The sequence below is a fragment of the Podarcis bocagei genome (genome assembly GCF_964188305.1).
Source record: "Podarcis bocagei genome assembly, chromosome: 7".
Classification (NCBI taxonomy): Eukaryota; Metazoa; Chordata; class Lepidosauria; order Squamata; family Lacertidae; genus Podarcis; species Podarcis bocagei.
The window spans coordinates 72,130,634-72,146,072 of record NC_138132.1 but is presented as its reverse complement, the minus strand read 5'-3'; the positions used below and the strand labels follow the sequence as shown (position 1 = coordinate 72,146,072).

The following is a 15,439-nucleotide window of genomic DNA, read 5'->3' as shown; positions in this document are numbered from 1 at the left end:
GGGGGGAGATAAAAATCAAACTCAGACCAGGTATCAAATGTGGGATGGAAATAGTTTCTTTATTCAAGAGTGAGTCTTTATTCCAACCTTTTGCATGATTGCCCAGCCCACCCCCTCACCTCCTTGCCTTATTTTATTTTTTCCCAGTCTCTATCGATTCGATCCAGGAGGTCTGTGAAGGAAAACAGTCAGAGATCTTCCAGCGCTATGCGGATGGCAGCTTTGACCCCAACTGCTGCTTCAGTATCTACTATGGAGATCACATGGAGTCTCTTGACTTGGTGTCATCCAGTGCAGGGGAAGCTCGGACGTGGATCACTGGCCTGAAGTACTTGATGGCTGGGATTAGCGATGAAGACAGCCTGTCAAAGCGTCAGAGGACTAGAGACCAGTATCCTTCAGTGGAGGGCAGGGGGGTGATGCACTGTTGGCCATACAGTTTTGATGGGCACCTTGAACCCGGGTTCTTCAGTAGCCGCCCCCTTCATCCTCACTTCTGTTTCCCCTACCCATTTGCCTAACCCACACCATCACCCAGAGGAGAAAAGGGCAAAGCAAGGGAAAGATGTTGCTTCCTTTCCACATTCCTATCACTGCCAACAGTGTAGATGAGCAGAGAGTGACATTAAATCACTGGCAACTAAGTCCTGATCACAGTAGACCCATTGGCACAAATGGACCTAAGTTAGCCATTTCTGTTAATTTCGAAGAGTCTACTCTGAGTGGGACTAACATTGGTCACAGCTCATTGTATTGCTGGAGGATCATTTTAGGAATTCTGTATTGCACACACTGCTACTTCATTTAGTTTTATCTGCCTGTATTTTATAATGAGATTAAGGAATGTCATCATCATCATCATAAACAGCAGCAGCAGCAGGAACCTCAGTGCACAGACAAGAGCAGAAGGGCGTAGGGTTGCGGCTTTTTGCAGTGAGCCCCTGGCTGGGACCTTGGGCTTGGCAGATGTCCAACAATGCCAAACCCTGACGCTGTGTAACACAGGCAAGTCAGGCGTGTTCTTCCTTTGAACCCCTCCCCTCAAATTTTTAAAAATATATTTTATATCCACCAAATATCAGGTAAATCTTTTCTCAGGTAGCTAAGCTAGGAAGGACCTCCCTCTGTCCAAGGTCTTGGGGAGCCTCCCCAAGCAGCACTAGGCAAAATGGAGCAGTGGTCAAACAGCAACAGTTTGCTTGTCATGCCCACTGAATGGATGGTCCCATCTTGTGGCAGAAAGCTTGATCCGATGGCCTTCCACGATTTTATTTCTTCCTGATTTAAGTGCTCTGTGGCTTTTGAATCCCTTTATTTCTGTAGTCCCCGGGAAGCAGCCTTCATTCCCTTCAGCATCTTCTCCTCTTTGCTTGCCGTGGCAGAGTTGTCTCTTCTCTTTTCCTTGACTCCTGCTAAATGTGGTTGAAGCAAACCTTCGACGAAGCGGACAAAAATGGCGATGGCAGCCTGAGCATCAACGAGGTGCTCCAGCTGATGCATAAGCTGAACGTCAACCTACCCCGGCAGAAAGTCAAGCAGATGTTCAAGGTAAGGGCACTCCGTTCGCAGTCGCATCTCTACAAGGCAGACTGCAGGCACTCGGGGGCGATAAACTGCAATATAAACACTGAACAGACAGCTCCTTTTCCTGTTGGGCTCTTTTTATGGCTGCAGCCCTGGCAGACTTGTTTTTCTTCATCATTTCTACCACCAGATGTCCTCACTTTCATGTTTATTGTATGTTACTGGCATGCGAGTCACAAAGTGGCCACAGAAGGTGCGACCTTCATTCTCTAGGCTTAACAGTGCCCCCCTGGGAGGTGGTTAGTTTCTAGAATTACCATCAATTTTTTTGCATAGCACCAAGTGTCAAGATGAGGTTTGCAGGTTCCTGATTTGTCAGAACTTGGAGAACTGTTGAGGGAATGAACCATTCTAACAATGATTGGGCTTTCCACCTCTGAAAAGCAGGAGCGCTCTCCCCTCCTGTGGGCTCCAGCAACTGGGATGCTTGTAACATCCAGAATCACAAGGGGAAGGATCTCCTCCACTCCTGGGTGCCTGCCTTCCAGCCTGCTTCTGCTCCTCATCCTCCTTTCTCCTGCTCTGGCATCTAGGGCAGCAAAGTCATGCAAGATCTTCAGGGAGGTCCCATGACATGGAGAGACAGAAGCTGTCAGAGAGGCTTCAGAATTCAGAGCAGGAAGGGGAAATGTGGTTCAGAGAAGGCCTGGCTGGTGTTCCACCTGAGCCAAAGCCCAGCGGGACAAAGGTGCTGGGAAGGTGCTCAAGGATCCAGCTGGCCACAAGGTGAACAGTGAGGCCTCAGACTGTTCCCAACTGGGGCACCCAAAAGGAATTGCCAGGCTGCATTTAGTGGGGGAATCGTGTGCAACACAACACCCTGCCAGCTGAACATTCCAGTGGTTGTGGCTATTTGTGCTCAGGGTAAAAAGGGCTCGGGGACCTGGAGACCTGGCCTTTTGATGCACCTCTGTCCCTAGGAGCCCAACGCTTGTTATGGTGGCCTTGCATCCATCATCAGAACTGCTGCATATTTCCTATTTGTTACGAGGGCTTCCGGAACACAAGGACCATCTGTTCCTCTGAAGTGTAGCCGCTGTGCTTAGCCTGTACCAATTTGTGCTCTTAGGATGATAGGCTCTGCATCTGGTGGGGTGCGGGGGGTGGGTTGGTAGGAAATCTGCCACCAGGCACACAAGGGCTGCCTCTGAAGCCTGTCTCTGCATTTTGGCCCTGACCTATTTTATAATTGAATGGGGGAAGATTAAAGCAACGCTGGCAACGTGCAGCGCTATTCAAACGTCTTGTTGCGTACTTCACAACGCTGCTGGGAATTCGGACTTTTGTGGTAGGTGAATGTGTGTGTGTGTGTGGCTTCTGAAGTGCGCAGATTGCCTCAAAACAAGCCAATTCCCTGGCGTCAGCAGAATCTAAAAGTGTTGCTGGCACCAACAGAGATGCTGAGGGTTTGGGGGGGGGGAGAGGCAAGGAATAATTTCTCCCTCCTCAGATGCCCAAATCTGCCATTGTTTGTCCAGGTAAAGATGCTGCGCTCTGGAAGGAGAATGTGTATGTGTGTGCTGAGACTTAAAGGAGAAGGATTTCTCTTAAACAGCAGTTTTCACTTCCCCCGCAAAGCTGCTTTTGTTGATCCTTTTCAATTGATTTTCTTATATATAAAGCGGAGCTTCAGCAGCTCTGCCTGACATATCTGTTTTCCTTTGGTCTCATTGCTAGAGCTTATTGCAGATGGAAGTTCTTTAAGTCTGTAAAGACGGCCTTGCTGGATTTGATCCTCTAGCCCAGGGCTGAAGAATCTCAGACTGAACGCAACCCCCCACCACACACCTCCAGTCCTCTCTACCTGATCCCCAAGACTTTGCACCCTCTTCTAGTGATTTTGCCTTGCTGTAATGTGTTGTTAAATGGTGATGCTTGCTTGCTTGCTTGGAGGGTTGTGATTGGAGTGTCCTTGGCCACACCCACCATTGGTTTGCAACTCCAGAAGCAATGTGACCCTCAAGCTGAAGAAGGTTCCCTGCTCAGTATGAGAAACCTGTGGCCCCAGCCTCATTTTATGTGGCCCCTGACACCTTCCAAAGTGGTTCATTCATTTCTCCCTTGCTTCAGTTCCTTGCCTCTCTGGCTCCTGTTTGTGTGTATTTAGTACACCAAAGTAAGAAATGGTTTTTAACTGCTTTCCAAGACAGCAGCTGTGCTGGTCTATTGCATTTCTTTTTAATCCCCAGCATACTTATTTGTGAAATAAGACTTACTACTGGGTAGACCTGCACAGGATTGAGACTAGTAATATAACAACAACAACAACAACAACAACAACAACAACAACAACAACAACAATAACAATAACAACAACAACAACAACAACAACAACAAATAAATTGTTTATACCCCGCCCATCTGGCTGGGTTTCCCCAGCCACTCTGGACATCTCCCAACTGAATATTAAGAACACAATACAGCATTAAACATTAAAAACTTCCCTAAACAGGGCTGCCTTCAGATGTCTTTTAAAAGTAAGATAGTTGCTTATTTCCTTGACATCTGATGGGAGCAGGCGCCACTACCGAGAAGGCCCTCTGCCTGGTTCCTTGTAACCTCACTTCTCGCAGTGAAGGAACTGCCAGAAGGCCCTTGGCGCTGGACTAGTAATCTGGACGTGGCTAAAGTTAAAACTGAAGCAGGGCAATCTTTTTCTGTGTTAGTTAATCTACAGCGCTTTTCTCCTCATCTGCTGTTGGCTCTGCAGTCTCCAACAGATTGTCCTAGGGAGCAGTGAAAGCTAGTCCATGAGTGTACCAAACAGAGCACTGCTTCACCAACCTCAAGTCTGCCCTCAACCGGACTCATGGGCTGGAAGTGACCGACCAAGCCCTTCCTGATCTGAACAGGAAATATGCAATATTCTCTTTCTCGTCTCCCTGATGTTGCCTATAGTTGCTCTTGCTTCTGTCTCCCTGTTTCTGTGAGCTCCCAAAGCTTGCTCCTTACATCTTATTACTCTGAAATAGGGATGTTTTGGAAATTATGTCAGAAGTGGGAGCATATATTGCTGCAATTTGCAGGCCTGTCTGAGGTCAGGAATGGAAATCACACAAGCAAATTTGAGCAGTATTCAACTATTGCCATGGTTGTTTTTAGTCTGCAAACATTATACTGTATAAATAATTGTGTTGTTTCCCCCCCTGCCTTGTTTTCGATGCTCCCCTTCCTTTGAAATGCATGGAGAATAATCGTGTTAGTTTCAGTCATAGCAGATAGCAAGATGAATAATGTGGGTTTTAGTGGAAGACAATCTGTGGAGGAAAAGAAACAAGACTGAACAGGATGGGCACCTCTGCCTCTTTCCATCCCTTCTCTGAAACAACCGAAGCCTTGAACCTCTCACACGTAATAGTTCTTTCACAATCTCTTCCTTGATTTCCCTTCCTTTATGCACAGACCCAATGGCCTCTTTAAAAATTACCGCTGATGTGTAACACGACAGTGTTGTCTATTAAATTGTACAGAGCTTCAGAGGCTCCCGTAGCATATGGACTTTATTAGCCTCCCCACACCATTAAGTTTCCTTCCAGCATACCCTGTTCGTTTAATCATAGGGCCTGAACAGTATTGAGGCAACTAGAATCCAAAGGGGGAACTTGGAACATAAGAAGTTACCTTATCCATCCATCTAGTTATATGCTGACTGACAATGGTTCTCCAGAATTACAGACATGGGTCTTTCCTTGCCTAACCTGGAGATGCCAGATATTGAACCTGGGACCTTCTGCATGCAAAGCAAATGCTCTACTGCTGAGCTACAAGTCTTCCTAACTCAAACTGCATCTCTGCTGTGAGCCGATCATGTTTAATAAACTGTCTTTTTTCACACACACTCCGTTTATGCTGTTCTAGCAAATACCGACCCTGCAGAGGTAGCAGCATGGAAAACTAAATATAAAACCCATTACAATCTGAGGATTAAGAAATGAAATGCTCGCATCTGTAAAAAGAAATAGCGAGGGTGGAGGGTAACAAGAATTAAAACGGGGAAACTAGAGGAATGGATATATGGATTATCACTAAGTGCCCATTAGAGCCTTTCAAATTAGCTCCATCGGTTCTCCAAAAGTGACTTTTTAGATTCATGGGAAAGCAGAATGTATGTTTTCCCTATAAAAATGCACTTGTGAAAAATCCATGACAGTTTATATTAGAGCAGAATACAAACTGGTGTTTTGCTCAGGCTTTTGTATGTATCTATTTAGGAAGGCAAAGTCAGGTACTGATTGTGGGGAAGAATGGTTTTTCCAGTTTATCCCCCTCCCACTTACTGGGAGCCAGCTTCAGTTTATTGGTTCTCATTCAGTCCATCACCAACCCCAAACACTGGTCGAAGACTTTCATATCACCACCTGATTCAGATGGTCACACTCTACCAGCCCTCTACCAGGTAGTCCAGCAGGACAACCAAGGTTGGTTTGATCCCAAAACCAGACCTGAAGCCAAAAATGGATCGAGATAATTGGTATCTGTGCTTTCCCATTTCTGCATTAATCTACATTAAAAAAATAATAATCCACATTTAAATCAGTATTTAAAACATATTTTCTCTTAACACTTTTCTTCTAAATGTATTTCCTCTCCAAATATGCACATTTAACATATTTTTTTATTGTTCTGTGAGCCCAAGACCAGGTCTCAACGTTCTGAGAAGCACATAATTGAGTGGATAGTTATATACAAATCTGCACATTCGTCTGGGAGGGGAAAATCAGAACAGTTCATCCCAGAATTCATGAAGACCAAATTCCACAGGCATCCCTGCTTGTATAGACACTGGCCTAACTATCTTTTTTTTTTGTGGTGCCATTCTTACATCAATCCTAAGAAACCACATGAAAGGGTGGAATGAATGAGGGTTCAGTTTTAGAGCCAGGCACCCTTAGAAACGTAGATCCTTTCATTCAGCTGAATGGTTGCTATTAATTGAAGTCAGCTCAGTGTCTGGCTTTCAGCCCTGGCTCTACCTGGATTGGGGGTGGGGCGTTGAATGCTCTGCATGGTTCTTTATTTTCTTTCATTAATTCTCTGTCTGGCTTGACGAACATGAGAGACAGTTCACTTTTTAGTTCATTATTAGAAAACTTTCCGCAGATGATATTAGGGTAGTTTGGGTTCTCCCCTCCCCTTTCTCTAGCTTGCCTGGTTTCCTTTAGCTATTAACCTCGTTGGAACTGAAACCGTAGTGGGTGAAAATGAGACAAGGCACCATTGTGCAGTGGAGGCCCATGGAAAGCGAAAAGGGTATTGAAGTGGCTAGATATGTTAGCTGGGGAAAGTGCCATAGCTCGGTGACACTTCAGTTGGAAGGGATCTTAAGGTAAAGGACCCCTGACAGTTAAGTCCAGTTGCGAACAACTCTGGGGTTGCGGCACTCATCTTGCTTTACTGGCCGAGGGAGTCGACATTTGTCCGCAGACGGTTTTTCCAGGTCACGTGGTCAGCATGACTAAGCCACTTCTGGTGAAACCAGAATAGCACATGGAAATGCCATTTACCTTCCCGCCGGAGCGGTACCTATTTATCTACTTGCACTTTGACGCACTTTCGAACTGCTAGGTTGGCAGGAGCAGGGACCGAGCAATGGGAGCTCACCCCATCGCGGGGATTTGAACTGCCAACCTTCCGATTGGCAAGCCCTAGGCTAGTGGTTTAGACCACAGCGCCACCCGCTTCCAGTTGGAAGGGATCTTAGAAGCCATCTAGTCCAATCCTCCTTTCTCAACACAGGCTGTGCAATTCAGGGTACAACCAGAGCATCCCTGACAGATGGCTATCTAGCATCTGCTTAGATACCTCCAGTAAAGGAGTGCCCATCACCTTCTGATGCAGTCTTTCTTTCCCACTGCCAAGCAACTCTTCCCATCAGGATGTTGCTCCTAAAGGTTTGGCAAAAAAACTTCAATTTCCAGCAGTTTGACTTTGCCCCCAAAAGTGCATTCCTCCATTGTCTCCCAAGACAGATGGATGCCAGCTAACCACATTCTAGTCCTACCCGCCGAGGCAACAGAAGCAAAATTAGTTCCATCATGTATGCGGCAGCCATTCAGATATTTGAAGGCTACTCTAAAGCCTCCTGCTATTGTCTCATCTCAGTGCTAAACATGCTTGGCTCTTTCAACCATTGTTCATAGGACTTGGCTTCCAGACCCCTCACTCTCCTCTGGGCATGCTCCCGTTGGCATTCAAACCTGGGCACTTTGTTCCAGATGTGGCCTGAACATCACAGACATTTTGCATGCAGAAGGTACCAGACTGAGTTCCTCACACCTCCAGCGAAAAGTATCTCAGGTGATGGCAGTAGTAGATGGTGTGGTGGGCAGAGGTGCCTATCTGACCTCCTGGCAGGTGATTCACTGATGCTTACTGGGAGGGAGGAGGGGAGTGCAAATTCACCTAGGTGAGTCAACCCAGCAACCCTCCCTGCTTCTCCTTTTCCTGGTAAGCAGCTGCGACGTGGCTTCTGGGAAGCCAGGTATGTGCCCTTACCCCACCATTTTCTACTGGGGGATGGGAAGGGCCTCTGCCTGAGAACAGTGCTTTTTGGTGCATCATACTGAGGCCTTGTTTGTGCATGCCTATTCATCACTTGATGCCTGCAGCCTCAAGCGATGACTTGCTTGTGTGAAAGGTCCGTCACAGATGCAATGGCTCAGGTAGAGTATTTAATGACTCCTTTTCACAGCACTTCCAGTATCTGAAAATAGATTCCTCCTGAGGTGGAATTTTGCTCCATTATTTTTTTTTTAGGAGCTCCATTGAAAGCCTTTGAGGGTGCTGGGTTGGTGATCTCTGTCGTAGAATGAAGTCTGCATCTGTTGAGAGCTGCTGTCCGTGGTGCTGATTCCATATCTTCACCCAAGAGAAGTCAACAGAAATCTTTTTTTTTTAAAAAAAATGACAGCTTTTATGACAGCAGGCTGAAATGGGGGAATGGGAGCAGTATTTGGCATTGTAGATGCCCAAGGTATGAGTGAATGAGGAGGAGCTACAGCCATAGCTTACATTTTCTTTCTCCCTAACAACCCCACAAGGTTAGACAGCGACAGCAAATGACTGAATTTCAGCTAGTAATCCTCATGGCTGAGTACAGGATTCGAACTTGTGTCTCCTGGGAACAAGTTCAGCTCTCCGGCAACCACCACACTGGCTCTCCAACTGTTGGATTGTAATGGGAGAAGATCCAGCTTCATCTAAAGGGGGAAAACAGCCTCATCTCTTTCAGAATATCTGTCAAATGGGGAAAGGGATAATTAACACTGACATGCGAAGGTTGCAGAGGATGACAGGATGGATGGGTGATAGGGCTGTTGTACCACCAGTATGTCCAACTCCCAGTCTTCCTACCTGGCATCATCTGTGCAAGTGACCCTTCAACTGAGCCGTCAGCTCCCCAATACCTCGTTACATTGCCCAAAGACAACTTGACCATGTTTCACCCAATAAAGTGTCTGAAGTGTCAAGTCCTGAAGGCGGGCAGTTAATTTTCTGTGCTTTGCCACATGACCCTTTCCTTTATCTCTTGGCAGCCGCTTGGTTTTAATTGAAACTTCAGCAAGGCAAAGCTGCAGACTGAAGCTCTGCAGCCATGATCAGAACTGCACCCTCTGTTTGGGAGCTGACGATGCTCTGTCTGTTCTGGATGAATGGCTTATTTCTCCCCCCCCCCTCATTATGCCCTCGAGCCCCCTTGCTCCACGTTTATTGACTCTGTTTGGTCTTCTCTGGTGGAACATGATGTAGATTTGCTCTCTTAGTGGAGCGAGCTTTGCGTATATCTGGCTTTGTTCTTTTTATTTCTTTTTTCATGTACCGAGGGCTTCTTTAGATGGGAGGAAATGGATCGGTTTTGACGTTTAAAAAAGTGGGCCTCTTTTGTTGGTGTTTTTCCCCCTCCCCCTTTTCTGCAGCATCCTTGATAATATTTTTGCAATATGCAAGGTTGAGCATATCCCTCTGAGCTTCTTAATGTAGTTACTTATTTATTGTTGAGTTGGTGGAGGCTTTTTGGGATGTAAGGATGGTGTGGGTGTTACGTGAGTTATCCCTTATGTATAGTGATTGTGCTGTGAAAAAGAAGAGTGTGTGTGTGTGTGTTTGTGTGTTGAAACTTGCTGTATTTGGAAAACTAGTGCCTCATGGTAAGGACTAGCCTGGCATAAGAGCTGTGAGTGGCTGCTGGGATGAGGGCAGGATTGATGCATTGCCCACTGCCCCTCAACACAGGAACATAAGACGAGCCTGCTGGATCATAGCATCCTGTCCTCAACCTTCCTTCCAAGTCCTCAGAAAGGAGCAGGTTCTGCTGTCCCTGGTGGGTAGAAATGGGAGAGAGATTAGATCACGTTAGCATTTACAGGTGAACCTATCAAGATCACACTTTTCCAAAGCAATGCATGAGCAGAAATACACCCACCTTCAAAGTTCAAACTTCTCCAAAATTTGCAGTGCAGTTGTCCAGCCAAGTAATGTGTACAAAAATGCATATGCTAATGATAAGTGTCCATTAAACTATAAGGAGCGTCTCCACCCCCATAGTTCAACCTGGACACTGAGGTTGAGGGCCTTCTGGTGGTTCCCTCACTGTGAGAAGCCAGGTTACAGGGAACCAGGCAAAGGGCCTTCTCGGTAGTGGCGCCCGCCCTGTGGAACACCCTCCCATCAGAGGTCAAAGAAATAAACAACTATCTGACGTTTAGAAGACATCTGAAGGCAGCCCTGTTTAGGGAAGTTTTTAATGACTGATGTTTTAATGTATTTTTAATATTTTGTTGGAAGCTACCCAGAGTGGCTGCGGAAACCCAGCCAGATATTATTATTATTATTATTATTATTATTATTATTATTATTATTATTATTATTTAGTGAAAATAGCATACAAAATGCTTTACATTAGAGGAAATTGCTTTGTAAAAAAATTGTATATTTGGAGAAATGTGTATATTAGGGCTGATGTGCATACTGATGTGGAAGTGTGGAGAACTGAGCGTGACATTGGAAAAATGAGAAAACAGATTTGATGAATTTGCCCATCCCTGGCCTGCACAGAGCCCTCCTCCACCACCGTGTGCCCAATTCTCCAATGATCCACCTCAATAACCTTACTCCTGGCATCTTAATCTATGCATGTCCACTGAGGTTTCCCTGTCTGTAGCATGAGACATCTTCCTTGGTAGATGGAGTATCTCCTTGAACAGTGCAACATCACTTTCCTAATCTTGAGTCAGATCATTAGCCAACTGGCTAACCAAGAACAGTGTGTGTGTGTGTGTGTGTGTGTGTGTGTGTGTGTGTGTGTAATCTGGTCAAAGTGCCATCTGATGAGACCCCTCTTGTATCAGGGAGTAGCAGTGAACAATACCAACACTCCAAGGCTGGCTTGGTGACACCCTTTTAATTTTCCACAGAGCCCTTGAGTGCCTGATATAGCAAGCACCAGGGCAAGTGACCCAGCTGGCTGTCTTGGGGACTACAGGGCAAGTGTTAGCACTTGTGGATCTTGCTTGGGTCTTGGCAAGTGCCTGGGGATACTATGTGCTGGTGTTGAGAACATGGAAGCATAAGAAGCTGCCTTATATTGAGTCAAACCATTGGTCCATCTAGCATTGGTCATTGGTGGTGACTGGCAGCAGCAGCTCTATGGGGTTTCAGAAAGGGCTTTCTCCTACCTGGAGATGCCAGGGATTGAACCTGGCACATTCTGCATGCAAAGCAGATGCTCTGCCACTGAGCTATAAACCAGAGCCTGCTGGCCACACTGGTGTGAGACTGGAGGGTAGGCTTCCTTGCAGCTTCCTGGGCCAGCCCAGTGGATGGATACATCAGCCAGTCTGATATCTGCTTCAGGAGAAAAACCCAAGCCCTGGTTTCCCATGGGCTGGTTGCTTTTATTACTGGGCCACCACATTTTAAGGAGGACATCTTAGGCTAGATGGCCTAAAAAGGTTCTTTTCAACTCTTTGATTCTATACTAATCAACAAAGCTCCAAGTTGCTTTAATTTATTGTACAAGAAAGAGAAGGGGCATTAGGAACCTTTTGTGTTTAATGATGCTTATTTGTTACATAAGTGAGAGAGAGCTCTTGTATATTCTGGGGCACATCAAAAGCTTCAGTGTGTTGGAGTTGCTTGCTATTAAATGCCAGCAGATGCTAATGGAGTGTGAAGCTTTGCATAATGACAGCACTGAAAACAGAATCAGATGTTTTGCAGTCAAAGAAGGTGAATCAATGATCAGTAGGACAAGGGGGAAATGCCTAGCAGAAGCAACAAACACAGTTAAAAGCTGCAATGAGAAATCCGTTAATGCCTATTGATTTACATTTGTGAATTACACAGACAAAAGTGAATTCCAGCCTTGTTGGAGATGGCAGCAGAGCTTGATTAAGAAGTGACCATCTTGGCAGCTCTGCAGATCTGCCAGGGATCTGTTTTCCCCCACAATAACACCCATCCCAGTTGAGACATCAAAAGCGGTGATTAGGAAATGCTGTAATTGGGGAGAAGTTCCCTCTTTGATGAAGAGGGCTAACTTAGATCTCCACTCAATATACAAGCATCTTTTTATAATTAGTGCAGTGACAAAACAGAACTAGGATAAAAGCATTTTTAAAGTTTGTGTACTCACATTATAATCCAGGAACGTCTTTCCCAACCTGGTGCCTTCCAGTTGTTATTAGGCGACTACTTCTATAAAGTGAGTTGTAGTCCAACATCCGGAGGGCATCAACATCTGGAGGGTAACATCTGGGGAGGCTGGTCTAGGGTGGGCTCATCAGAATATGGGTTCACCAGAAGGAACTTCAGAACCCATGTGCAAGGCCATGACTGAGGCCTGTCAAGTAATAATAAAGAAGAGGATGACTCTGAGCATGTACAGAATTATATTCCCTCACTACTTAATAACCACAACTATCCCAAATATATGTAAGATTGGGATGGAGATTTCAAGATCAATGGATGCAGTTTCTAGCCTGGATTTATCCTAACTGGGGCCAAACCACTGAATACATTTGAGGAGAGAAGGACCAGGCTGCTATTTCAACAGTTTTTTGTGGGTGAGGGCATCTGTGAAAAGTCTACAGTAGATGCCCACGGTTCTGGAGAAAGAAATGGCATCCTTTGTTGCCCGCTGCCAGTTTTTACCAAGAATGCCCTGGGAACACACCACATTCTAAAAGATGGGAACATCAGGCATTAGGAGGACCACTGAATATAGTCAGAACTCCTGGGAGGGAAATCAATCTGCTCCTCCCTCACCCTAGTGGGGTGCAAAAATCTGCCCCAGATTCACTACCTGCAAACTGTGGGGAGTGGGTGGGTAATTTTTGGAACCATTTTCAGTCCCACTCTGCCCCCAGCACAACCCGTTTTGGAAGTTAAATACTGGAATTCGGTCTTGGGCTATATAGGAACTGGGTTCGTTTTACTCTCCACGTAGCTTAGCATTCTAAACTTCTGCTGTAGTTGTTGGTCTGCTCACCGTGTTGCTTCTCAAGGGACAAGATGGAAGCCTGCTAATTGCAAATGTCCCTCTGTGCCACCAGGAGGCAGACACAGATGACAACCAAGGAACTTTGGACTTTGAAGAGTTCTGCGCCTTCTATAAGATGATGTCGACCCGCCGGGACCTGTATCTTCTCATGCTCACCTACAGCAACCACAAGGACTATTTGGATGTGGATGACCTCAAACGCTTCCTTGACACTGAGCAAAAGGTAAGCATTGGGGGTTCACTCCTCAATTTTTTCTAAGGGTGTGAGAAGGCATTGTTATGCCTCACATTCGCTGCGTTACAGACCTGATTCCATTCCGCTGCAGTTGGAATGCCAACCAATGCAGAAACAGGGTGAACTGAATTTAAGCATGGGAAAATAAGAAACTGAAATCGACAGGTTTGTCAATGCCTAGGCATGACCCTGTCCAAACTTATGTATTGTCGCTTCCCAACTTCTCCCCTGGCAGGAAGGCTGGGATTTGGGTGGGAAGCTTGTGCAATGGAAGCAAGTAGCATCATGGCTTCCTTTAACCTTAAGAAAAGGGACAGGCTGGTCACCACCCTTCCGAAAGAGATTTCACATTTTCTGCTACAAAGTGAGCTTTGCAATGTCTGCTCCATTCTTCTCAGTGTGATTTTTTTTTTTGCCTCCATTAAAATACATATTGAACACCAAAGTCACCTATGAAGACAAGGTCACCCCTGAAGATCTGGGAACTTGTCCAAGCATTTGCAGACAAACATATAAATCATCTTGAGGCGTTTCTTTGGGGGGGGGGAACCCTCCACAAACAAATCCTTCCAAATATTGATAGTCCCCAATAATGGCATGGATATTTGAGGGAGGAATAAGGAATAACTTGGTTTCTTCAGGACCATGTAGCTTGTTCGTTGAAACAAGAATAAAGCATACAAACTGTAGTCCTCTTCTCTTGCAAATAAGACATATACCACTGTCCTACTCTCACCATGAATCCATGCCCACAAATTCCTGATGATAAAATACTTGTCTTTGGATGTTCTGTTCAGCTTGGTGTGGGCAGGCTAACACTGGGGCAAATGGAGGACCGACCCAGAACCTCAGTGCTGACTTTGGAATATAAAGCTTTTTCCAACTAGGGACCAGGATACCTGAAAGATCATCTCGCCCCTTATATAATCAAATCTATCACTACTCTCTGCGGAGGAGGGCCTTCTGCAGATGCCTTCTCACAAGGGAATACAGGAGAATATAGAATTCAGAATTTTACTGCTGTGGTACCTACTCTTTGTAATTGCTCCCATTTAATATTAGACAGGTTCCATCTTTATTTGTCTTTTTAGCACTTGCTGAAGACCTTCCTTTCCCAACAAGTCTTCTAAGTAGAGGTCTTACCGCATCAGCATTGGAATTATTTTAAAGATGTTCTATGGTTGGTTTGGTTTTTTTCAATGGCTTGTGTGTTTGCTGCCCTGTGCTCCTTTGAGAAGAAGGCAGGATAGAAATTTAATAACTAAATACAATCATTGTAGCTTACTTTTTGTGGGCTGCAGTCTACTTCATCAGTTAGTTACAGGTGTACATTTATACCATATGGCATGGATTGTAAACAGTGAAATCAGAGGAAGTTTTGTGGTTACCCAAATTCTGGGTATTTGCCCTCAAAGACCAAAAAATTTAAAAATAATAATAATAAAAAGAGTTCAGATTTTTAGTTTGGGCAGACTTCACCACACTCAGCAGTCTTCTCCAGAAGAGCTTTCATTCTGGACTGGAACCTAATGGCAAGTATGCTTCTTCTTAATGCTCTCATAAAAACTCAAATACATTTGCCAGCTTTTAATCCTGGCATTTAAAGGCACCTTTTGATAATAAAACACTGAGTACCACCTAGCAGATCTGGCTTGCAGTTATTTATGCATTGCCAATTAAATGGCAGTCAACTAACATCACAGCTCTCTGTTGTAACGTTTGCACTGCACTATCAAATTTATGATTTTGTTTTCTGCATTACAAGAACTAAAAAACTAGAAAAAATATAAGCAAGGTCTTACACTTTTCTGCATTGCCGCATTTATATCTAGGCATGGCTGGATACTGATGAAAGGTGCCAGATCTTGTTTTCTAATGTTTGTGCAAAGCTCTCATAAAAAGCAAATAAACCTGCTGCTGTTTTTGCCTCTGGCAAAAATTAAGTGGCATATTCCCCTACACAAAACTTTCCCTAGGCTTCTTGTGCCAGGTAAGTGCATAAATATGATTTCAATAGGAAGAATGTTGGGTCTTTTGCTGCTTTATTGTAACATTTAGATTGGAGGCTGCAAATTCATTAACTTTGCATTGGTCTAAAAGCCAGGGGGTTTCCCCTCTCT

General features: G+C 45.1%; 1 protein-coding gene across 5 annotated transcripts in view; it reads left to right on the top strand.

Annotated features, from left to right (window-relative positions):
- The window catches only part of PLCH2 (phospholipase C eta 2), a 326,994-nt gene that overhangs the window by 222,671 nt on the left and 88,884 nt on the right, over positions 1-15,439 (top strand). For all 5 annotated transcript variants that reach the window (XM_081201387.1, XM_081201388.1, XM_081201390.1 and 2 more), the window contains 3 exons: positions 148-401; positions 1,429-1,548; positions 13,137-13,307. In XM_081201387.1, the coding sequence (XP_081057513.1) occupies positions 148-401; positions 1,429-1,548; positions 13,137-13,307 (545 nt within the window). The remainder of the gene's footprint in view (positions 1-147; positions 402-1,428; positions 1,549-13,136; positions 13,308-15,439) is intronic.